The sequence below is a fragment of the Tiliqua scincoides genome, chromosome 4 (genome assembly GCF_035046505.1).
Source record: "Tiliqua scincoides isolate rTilSci1 chromosome 4, rTilSci1.hap2, whole genome shotgun sequence".
Taxonomy (NCBI): domain Eukaryota; kingdom Metazoa; phylum Chordata; class Lepidosauria; order Squamata; family Scincidae; genus Tiliqua; species Tiliqua scincoides.
The window spans coordinates 13,281,729-13,292,667 of NC_089824.1; the positions used below are offsets into that span (position 1 = coordinate 13,281,729).

General features: G+C 46.8%; 1 protein-coding gene across 1 annotated transcript; it reads left to right on the plus strand.

Annotated features, from left to right (window-relative positions):
• Positions 1–2,704: 2,704 nt before the first annotated feature.
• On the plus strand, positions 2,705–10,564 carry LOC136647643 (kelch-like protein 12). Its single transcript, XM_066623299.1, has 4 exons — positions 2,705–2,783; positions 4,669–4,747; positions 7,173–7,397; positions 9,061–10,564. Exons 1-4 carry the CDS (start codon positions 2,705–2,707, stop codon positions 10,562–10,564), a joined length of 1,887 nt encoding a protein of 628 aa, XP_066479396.1.
• The last annotated feature ends 375 nt before the right edge of the window (positions 10,565–10,939 follow it).

Genomic DNA, 10,939 nt, shown 5'->3' on the forward strand with positions numbered 1-10,939 from the left:
ACCAGAGCTTTTGCCTCCAGAACACTTAAAGGGGCCAAAGCCAGGAATTTCCTTATCTGTGGTTTTTGGTATCTGTGGGAGGTCCAAAAACAGATCCCCCTTGAATACTGAGGCCCCACCTGTATAAATATTAGTAGTAATAAAATAATAATAATATGCATATGGGTATATTTTTGGACAGCTGGAGGCTCTTTTTAGAATTTTATAGATGGCAATGCTTATTTACATGTTAATTAGCTACATTATGTTTTACCCTTCTTTTTCTTTTTTCCTCTATTTTTTCTGCATTTGTTGTCTTCATTGTTATTGTACTTCTATTTTCACTATTCACCAATAAAGGGGAGAAAAGAGGAAAGAAACATACCTGTATGGTTTGCAAATATGTGATTGTCACATTCACACTTGACTGAGACTGTCATTCAATGAAAGTAATTTTAGCCAAATTAGTTGTAATTGTTTAATCAATTTATCAAAAACATGCATATGATTCAGACAATAGTTCTGGAAAAGTATACATCAGTTGACAGACAGTCACTTAGATTGTTTTGAGTGAGAGCCCATGTGAAAAGGGCTGATAAGGCATAATAAAACCACTTAAAAATCATCTACCCTGTCTTAGAACTAATTTAGACTGAGAGAGGGTGTGCAATCCCTAGAAAGCTAATTAGTCTCATAAAAATGAATATAGAGTGTACAGCCAGATCCTAACCATGTTTACGCAGAAGAGAAGCACCAAAGTTCAATGGGACTTCTAATGAAGGGTGAAACTAGAAGAAGCCTTAAACACCACATTGTCTAATTTGATGCTTGCCTGTACCCTAAAAAAAAAAAGCAGCTATACAGGGCTATAGTCTGGGTCAGAAATTTAGGGCAGAAGTACAGGCTGTTTAACTCTGTACTTTTGTGTTGCAAATTCCTCCCCTTGTGCAGCTGTTTAAACCTGTAAGTGTCATTTGTTACATTGGCGCTTTCAAGGTTAAATAGCCATTCGCTGGGGGGGGGGGGATACTGTAGATGGAGAAATGAGCTAAAGTAAATGTTTTAACAGCTTTACCTCTGGGCTACATGTGACTGCTCCTTTAGTATAAAGACAAGCGCATAAACATTGGGTGGCACATTTAACATTACATCTAATGTGGTCCAAAATGTGTCTAGGATTGTAGACCTGGTCTTATAATGAAAGGTGGATGGGGTCCTGACTTCCCTTTATGGTGCCCAATAACTAGTTTGCATGGTCTTAATGTTACACATGGGGGCTTTCATCTTATCATGTGCAATACTTGATTTACCATCAGAATGCCAGTTACATGATGACCCCTCTAGTCTAGTGAGAAAGTCTGAGTCATGACTTTCAATCTATTGCACAAGCAATATCAAAGCTTCAGGCAAGGCGTTACTAACCTGGTAACATCCTTTCTCTTGGGATGGCTTAACATCCAAGTGGCTTAACATCCAAGTTGATTTTACATGCTGAAGGTCTCCGCCCCCTTAAGAACCATCCATTGGCAGTTGGAACTGTTGGAATGGAGCAGGGAGCCAACCATTATTGTTCCTTTGATCTCCATGCTAGACTGGCCTAGAGAAGACTGAGGTCCTGTGTCTGGAGCAGAGGTTGTCAGCTAGAGGGCAGAATGGGGAGCAAGGGATGGGGAGCAGAGGGATGGGAGTCTGGCATTCATGAAGTGAAGAAAGCTTGAAGGACATTAGAAGACACGCTATCAGGCAGGGGGGCAGTCCATCCATTAGGCAATGTGATATGGGTTGCATCAGTGGCAGATTGCAGGGGGCATGAGAGGGCAGCACATTTGGAGTGCCCATCTCCCTGAGTCTACTGCTGCCACCTTCTAGTCTGCCATGTGTCTGTCTGCTCAGAACAAGCAGCACGTGGACCTCCTGCCTCCTTCCCTTGTGCCTGGCATGATTTCTTCAAACACAGAAGTGTGGGACCTCTAATTTGATTTACAGGAATCTCGTGAATGAAGGAGCTCTTTCATTCTTGCAGTCCCTTTAAATCAAACCAGAAGTCCTACACTTTTGTGGCTGAAGAAGCAACACAAGGAGTATGGTAAGTGGCTGCTTTAGATTTGTTTTTTTTTGGGGGGGGGGGTAGCTGAGTGTAGCAGAGGCAGTGGTCCTGAGACAGTATCATGTTGGTCACACCATCACTGGGTATCAGGTGACAATATAATGGAAAAGGGAGAGAGGGGTTTCTTCTGAGAAAATTTCTTCTATTCACCTTTTTTCATTTATTGGAATTTTGAAACACGTTTCAAAAGTGTACACAAAGACTATATTGGTATTTTAAATATCAAGATCTTATACTCTCATTTGTACTTCTGAAAAGTGTAACATTCATCTACCCAAAATTCATCATCGGATGTCTGAGTAACTCCGAATTTGCAGTAAATTTCAGGTCTTTGATTTCAGGATCTGAGTGGCACATTTTTTTTTCAGCTTTTACATGAAATGTGAAATGTTTTGGCACTCATAATTGCGGCTGTGATGGCAAAATTCAGACTTCAGGCAGCAAGTTTCAAATTTCAGGGAGTTTCAGAAGAGATTTATAGCCTGAATTTTCAAGACTTACCTGACCTGCCAGATTTTGAATGAGTTTGAGTGGCCTAGCTCTAGTCTCTCCTCTCCTAGGCAGGTGACCATGATGAGCCTTCCAGGTGGTTCCTGAGGCTGTTTTAATGGTGAGACCATGGATTTCCTGAGGAACAGCGATGAAGAAGATGGTGCAGAGAAAGGACTTCAGTCTCATGAAACCTATTTATGTCAGGGTAAGGATCAGAATCACGAGTAATGGGAACTGAGATGGGCCATTCTTATATGGCATGTCTAGAGGTGTTCTTTCTTTCTTTCTTTCTTTCTTTCTTTCTTTCTTTCTTTCTTTCTTTCTTTCTTTCTTTCTTTCTTTCTTTCTTTCTGAAAATGAGAAGTGCAAAAAGTAGTGTTATGTGTTTTTATTCCAAGGGCACATTTTTATAAATTTGAATTATAAATTATTGTTGGCAACCTTCAGTCTCGAAAGACTATGGTATTGCGCTCTGAAAGGTGGTTCTGGAACAGCGTCTAGTGTGGCTGAAAAGGCCGATTCGGGAGTGACAATCCCTTCCACACTGGGAGCAAGTGCAGTCTGTCCCTGGTCTGTCTCCCTGGCTATGGGCCTTCCTTCTTTGCCTCTTTGCCTCAGTCTGTTGGCCAAGTGTCTCTTCAAACTGGGAAAGGCCATGCTGCACAGTCTGCCTCCAAGCGGGCCGCTCAGAGGCCAGGGTTTCCCACTTGTTGAGGTCCACTCCTAAGGCCTTCAGATCCCTCTTGCAGATGTATCGCAGCTGTGGTCTACCTATAGGGTGCTTTCATTTAAAAATGTACTAGGTAGGGCAGGTCTTTTCAAACTGGGGCGTCATGATGCCCCAGCCTGAAGGCCCTGGTCACTTTCCCCTTAAGGGGCAGGGGGCAGGCAGAGGGAGATCCCCAGGATCGCGTCGCTAAAGGAGCTGCAGGGACTGCAGCATGTAAGGGAGCTGGCATGTACTTACCAGTACCTGCAGCAGCCTCCTGGGGGTGTGGGGAGCCCTGCAAAGCGATCATGCTCCACTTCCGGTTTGATTGAGGCACAGCGCGATCGCTGCGCTTTCACTTTTAGCAGGCTGGGGAGCCCTGCAGACTGTCATGCAGGGCTCCCCGCACTCCCAGGAGGCTGCTGCAGGGACTGGTGAGTACATGCCAGTCCCTGCAGCCCTCTTAGTGACACGATCTAAGTGACATGATCTAAGTGACATGATTGAGACATACAAAAGTATGCAGGGGATGGACAAAGTGGATAGGGAGATGCTCTTTACACTCTCACATAACACCAGAACCAGGGGACATCCACTAAAAATGAGTGTTGGGTGAGTTAGAACAGACAAAAGAAAATATTTCTTTACTCAGCGTGTGGTTGGTCTGTGGAACTCCTTGCCACAGGATGTGGTGATGGCGTCTAGCCTGGATGCCTTTAAAAGAGGATTGGACAAGTTTCTGGAGGAAAAATCCATTACGGGGTACAAGCCATGATGTGTATGTGCAACCTCCTGATTTTAGAAATGGGTTATGTCAGAATGCCAGATGCAAGGGAGGGCACCAGGATGAGGTCTCTTGTTATCTGGTGTGCTCCCTGGGGCATTTGGTGGGCCGCTGTGAGATACCGGAAGCTGGACTAGATGGGCCTATGGCCTGATCCAGTGGGGCTGTTCTTATGTTCTTATGATCATGGGGATCGCGTCACTGCCTTCCCCCCCCTCCCCGCCGCCTCAACAAGAACTTACAGGCTTTCAAACTCTCCCTGAGAGTTTGAGAACCACTGAGGTAGGAGATATAGGTGGTATAGTGTCAGCAGAAGCAGCTACCACCATTACCCATGCATCTCCTCAGTCCAGTTCATCATCATCATCATCATTACTACAGATTTCCATTTTTGGCAGATTTTGGATTTGGGTTTTTTGTTTATTGTTTTATTTTTTTTTACAAAAATGTGCAGAAAGTGGTGTTATATATTTCTGTTTCAGTATCACCAAAAAATCACACCCCCAGGTATGTCTCAGAAGCCTCTTTATCATGGGAACAGGACCAGAGAAGCTTACAGATGCTTGTATTTTGTCATTTCGTTTTGTATTTTTGCAGGCTTGAAACAGCTCTATGAGGCCCAACAACTGTGCGATGTCACCCTGGGGGTTGAAGGAAGGAGCTTCCCATGTCATAGGTGAATTTGTATTATGTAGACCTGGGTTTCTCAACATACCACTTTTTTGTGATCCACCTATTAGAAGTACCGCCAGAAGTAATTGGCAATGACATCATTGCCAGTTACTTCTGGACTGGAAGGTCAGACACAATGCAACAAACACAGGTAAGAGGCTCAGGGCAGACTGGGGGGCTTTTTCAAGCACACAGAAAGTGCACACTGGAACATTGCCCACTGAGCCAAGCCTCCTACTGCTGCTTATCTCATTGCATTTCTGGTCTTACTGCCAGGCTGTGGGGAGAGCACCAGGATGAGGTCTCTTGTTATCTGGTGTGCTCCCTGGGGCATTTGGTGGGCCGCTGTGAGATACAGGAAGCTGGACTAGATGGGCCTATGGCCTGATCCAGTGGGGCTGTTCTTATGTTCTTATGTTCTTATGATACAGGGGATCCTGTGAATACCACCAGACACCACTTCAGGTATCACTGGTGGAACACGGACCACTGGTTGAGAAACACTGATGTCGATCATAGACCTCTTCTCATGCCAACATGTTCGCTGCCCACTTCATGTGTTAAGGGGAAGCTGAAAATTGCGTTCCTACATATGTAGATCCTCCATGGGAAAGCAACCCTGTTCAGCCAGAGCTCCAAATAACTGAGGATGATTGTGTGCATACTGGGTGTACATGTCTAGAAACCCCGTTCTCACCTTTCCCTCAATATATGAAGGCTGGATTGGAGCCAGCCGGAACGAATCTGTTCCGGCATGCAAGGCATTCACAGGAAGAGGGCTATTGTATTTGCATACAGCAAGAGGCTGCATGAGTTAGCCCTGAGCTAACGCTGGTCACCACCTCTTGCAGTGCCCCTGCTCTCCGCTTTTGGCTCACTGCTGTTTGATCTGCGGGCATGCGAAATCATCTTGTCTCACAGCAAAGGCTTGGAGGACTCATTTGCCCAAAGATGGACACAAGAAACTCAGTTGCCTGTTGAAGACTCAGCCAAGGGAGCAGGATTCTATTCAGGATTCTTAGGGCAATTTGACCAAGTTAGCTAAATTGGGCCCCATGCCTGGAGGGGCCACGCACTGGGGCAGCAAGCAGAGCGCGCACAGCCACAGCAGGCACCCGACTCTGTAGCGGATGCTCTGGCCCTCCCTCCTGCCCACCCCTGAGTTCAAATGGCTTTAAATCCCCCCCCCCCAAGCAGCTGGTGTTGATGCAGCTGCTGGGGTGTGTGGCTTACCACTGCTGAAGATCATAGCAGCAGAGCTGGAGAAAGGCAGCTGCTGTCCCCAGTCTCCATCCTTCCAGGAAAGTGGTCGCAAAAAGGATTGTTGCCTTCTCCCACTTCCTTTCCTCCTCCACACTCTGCTGCTAGTTCTGAACTGACTGTGTAGGGAGGATACTGGGACAGAAGATGTTCTGCTGCCAGGTTCCTCTCCTCCCAGCCAGTCTGAAGTGGCAGCAGCATTGGAGGTGAGGATATGATGGAGGATTCAGAAAAGGCAATGAGTGAAGTGAGGTGAGCATACAGAACTGGTGCAGCTGAGGCTCGGGGTACTAGCCCTTGAGGAGTACATCGCCCCGGGTACTAGCCCTTGAGGGGTGTCAAGCTGAGGTCACTTAGGGTGGTTGCCAGCCACTTTGAGCAGCCGATAGCATTTTTTACCATTTTTTCTCAACAAGCGGGGGGAGCGAGAACAAAAAGGGGGTAAGCTGCTCAGAGCCGTTCACAACCGCTCTGAGTGCACCATAACTCGAACTAATTGGTGGGCACATCATCAAGTCATCGCAGTTACTTCCGGGTCAGGCACTTCTGGGGGATGGCATCACGGGTCATGGTCCCAGAGGGGCTAGCTAAGCCACTAGCACATGGTAAACAAGAAAAAAAAGGGGGAGAATTTGACTTAGCATGGGCCAAACTTGTCAATGAGCCTTCATCCAGTTCATGGCGGCAGCTCAGCACAGACCCAGGGAAGAGCCCTCTGCTTCTGAACCTGATGAAAACAAAAAATATAGGGCTGGTTGTCATCAACATATTGTTGTCACCACCCTCCAAACTGATGGTCTTTCAGTACTGGCATATTAAATAGCACTAGGTGCATGATGGGACCTGGCCTGGCCTTGCAAGATAACCATCACAGAGCAGAGCAGTGATCATCCAGTAGTACCTTCTAGAAATACCCAGAAAGGTGGAAGTAAAAGCCCCCCCCACCACCACCACCACCCAAAAAATGGTGCCACCTACTTCCAAATCTGCAGACATTCTGGAAGCATTTGATGGCCGGTCATCTCAGAATTCCTGGAGAGGTCTGGGAGAATCCAGAGTGTCACACTTCCCCAGTCCATCCCCAGATACCCACATCCCCAAATGCCCACATCACCTTCTTCATGTCCCTTTCAGCCCCATGATTTGAGGATTCTTCTTTCTAAATGCAGGATGCTTTTAGCTTCAGTTAGCCCTTACTTCAGAGAGCTCTTCATCCAATCCAGTGGGTCACAAAACAAGGAGATTCAGCTGGAGGACATCACCGCCTCTACGCTCCACATCCTGCTGGACTACCTCTACACCGAGGAGCTTCCGCTCACAGCAGAGACAGCCCAAGACCTCTTCACGGCCGCTAGCAAGCTCCAAATCGTCCCGCTGAAAGAAACTGTTGGACGGTAATGCCACAGGTCTTCTTCCATTTTTCAAGTTTCACCTAACCGGCAAAATTGGGACACACTGTCAAATGCCCAAACATAGAAATTTGAACATTTCAGAACATGAAAGTATTGTGAATGTCAAATCCAAGAAAATCATGTTCAGAGTGTTAGGTTAGTGGAATACAAATGTGATTTGCAGGACTGACTACAGGCAGTGCGATCCAGTGCATGTTTACACAGAAGTAAGTTCCAGTGTCCCAGTGTGTTCAATGGGGCTTACTCCTAAATCAGTGTGCATACTTATGCTACATTGATCAAATTGCAACAACAAAAGTCTATTGTTGCACAGTTTTCATGCTATTAGAAATCCACTTTATGTTATCATAATGTGAATCTAGAGCTTCAAGCAGGTGCCTCTCCTAGCACCCTCCCTTTCCAGCTAGTTTAGAAAAGCAGCAGGCAGCAAACTAGATGAAGAAGCGGCAAGGAGTGGTGAGACAGGCACGGGCTGGCACATAAACCAGGAAAAAAAAATGGGGAGAAATTTGGGTGCTGCTTTGCAGTAAGTGCTAATCGAGATCTTAATCCTCATTTGGAGAGAGAGAGAGAGAAAGAGAGAGAGAACCCCAAATTAACCCCAAGAACATGGGTCGGTCTGTGGAACTCCTTGCCACAGGATGTGGTGATGGCGTCTAGCCTGGACGCCTTTAAAAGGGGATTGGACAAGTTTCTGGAGGAAAAATCCATTATGGGGTACAAGCCATGATGTGTATGCGCAACCTCCTGATTTTAGGAATGGGCTATGTCAGAAGGCCAGATGCAAGGGAGGGCACCAGGATGATATCTCTTGTTATGTGGTGTGCTCCCTGGGGCATTTGGTGGGCTGCTGTGAGATACAGAAAGCTGGACTAGATGGGCCTATGGCCTGATCCAGTGGGGCTGTTCTTATGTTCTTATGAAGCCCAATCCTAACCAATCCTGGTGCAGTGGGGCCACTTGGCCCACCCTGTATCAAGCACTGGGAAGGAGCAGGCTGTAGGTCTCCAAAGTAAAGGGATATTTGTCCTTTTGCCCCAGGTAAAGCTCCAGCCTGCACAGTGGGGCTACTCAGATCTCCGCCAGCAAAATCACTGCTGCAAATCCGAGCAGCCCCATGTTGGGGGAATAGGATTTGGCAAGTGCCAGCACAGTTGATCCCACCCCCTCCTGGGCTTGATCCACTCCCCCCTCCCCCCACCCTGTTACACTCCTCTCCATCCCCTTCCTGTGCTCTCTCAGTTCCTGCATTGCCCAGTGGGTATTTACCTGCAACACCCTATAGCCATCAGGAGATGTACAGCCATCATGGAGAATGCTGTAAATTCTGTAAGGTCTAAAAGTCATTTCCCCTCTTTACAGATGCCACTTTGGGTCATCCATTCACATTGCTTGTGTTTGAATGAAGGGCTGGCAGAGCCATTCTAGAATAAAGAAATGGTGCAGTGGGAGTGTAGCAACTAAATGGAGAGGAAAAATGAAAGGAGGACTAAACTAATTAAACTTTACTGGGGTACAAAGTTACCCTGTGGAAAATCCAGTTGGTTTCTGGAGTAATGTTGTCACCCAGGTACTTTTTTACACATAGGAGGAAAATGGTTAAAGACAATTGATTTTTGTGTGTTTTCTCTGTTGCTCCTACCAGGTACCTTGAGATGAACATCTCCATGAGTAACTGTCTCAGGCTTTATGGTCTGGCTCATCAACATAATCACCATCCTCTGCTCCAAGCAGCTTCACATTATATCAAGCAACACTTTGGACCCCTTTCCAAGAAGGATTCTTTCCTGGGCTTGGAACACGATGCACTGGTCAATCTCATCTCCTCAGATAGCCTGGAGGTTTCCTCGGAAATGACCATCTACCAGGCTGTGCGCAACTGGGTGGAGTCTGCAACCGCTGTACGCCTCCCTCTGTTTAAGCAGCTTCTGGGACATGTCCGCTTTCCACTGCTTACTCACGAGGAGCTTATTGGTGTCCAGGCAGACATTGCAGAGTATTACAGGCACATGCGCCTCAAGTGGAAAGATCTGGATGGGGCAGGAAGACTGCTAGAGAGCAAGGGACTCAGAAAGGGCATGTACGATGAATGTTTTGTTTGTGTAGAAGTCAATGAAAACAGGATCCAGGATGAAGATGTCACAGAATCGTACCTGCACTGTTTTGACCCTCACACAGAGAAGTGGGAGAAGTTGCCACCACTGAGATATCTTAGCTATTCTGGATGCACGTCCATGGACTGCAAACTGTATCTGTCTGGAGGCCAGAAGGATAACTGCACTTTTGTTGACACTTTGTATGAATACAGTGCCCTGACCAGCCGGTGGTCACAGCTCCCATCTATGACCATATCCAGGGCAATACATCCCTTTCTAGCCTGCAACAAGAAGCTGTATGCTCTGGGAGGCTGCAATGATGTCGGTCCTCTCACTTCTGCAGAGGCCTTCAACGTGTCCCAGAATGTCTGGGTTCCCGTCGCCAGCCTACCCATCGCCTTGATGTACCCTGCTTCTGCTGTACTAAAACACAAGATTTACCTCATAGGAGGAAAAGCTTCAAGGAGCTACAGGGGCCTTCTGATCTATGACACCGTTTCCAACTGGTGGACTGAGGTGCCCATGGAGTTTGCATGCCATGGAGCTGCTGCTGTCTCCGTCGGTGCTGGGATATACGTTTTTGGTGGGTACGCGGAGGAAAGGGGTAATTTCCTGGTCAACAGTGTGATGGCTGCAGAGGAGATCCCTGGCTGCACCAAAGGGGGCTTTTACCTCTGTGAAAATGGCAGAGTGAACTGGGAAGTCAATATACCTGAGTTGCCAGTGGCCTTAGCCTTTGCGTGCGCAATCGAGTGGCAAGGTAAGATTTACCTGTTAGCAGGCAAAGATGAAAACCGTTCATATAATACAAGCTACGCCTGGGTACCAGAGGACAGAAACTGGACGCAGTGCCCCGAGGAAATCCCCGTTACCAATGAGGCAAAAATATTCAGCAGCACCACCTTGAAGATCCCCAAAAAGCCAATCCGTTACCTTCTGCTCGAGACATCACCGACCTCAGCTGTGATTGGGGTGGACAATGTCAAGAAAAGTCATCCCAGCTCTTTCACGCGAGATGGCTGCAGCCTGAACTGCTGTTGGGGAGGAAGCTAATCCAAAATGCCTTTCTGTGTCCATCTGACTCCCTGTGCTGTTTGCAACAAATGTCCCTATAAAGGTCTCTGTGATCCTAAAGTAGGAGTTGCCTCCAGCTCCCCTTTATTGCACTGACACTGCCTTTGAAATAATGAACTGCTTGGGGTGGATAAGAGGGCTAAATAAGTATCCACCCACCCACCCACCCCTGATTAATTCTCACCACTTGCTAGGAAATTATTACACCTCTTATTAAAAGGCCCCAACTCATCTCTAATTTCTGGCTATTTTCTCTTATCTGAGCTGGATATAATATATCTTTGATTATTATTTGATATCTTTATCTTTGATATATTATTGCATATCCACTACCTTAATCATCCTCTGGATAGC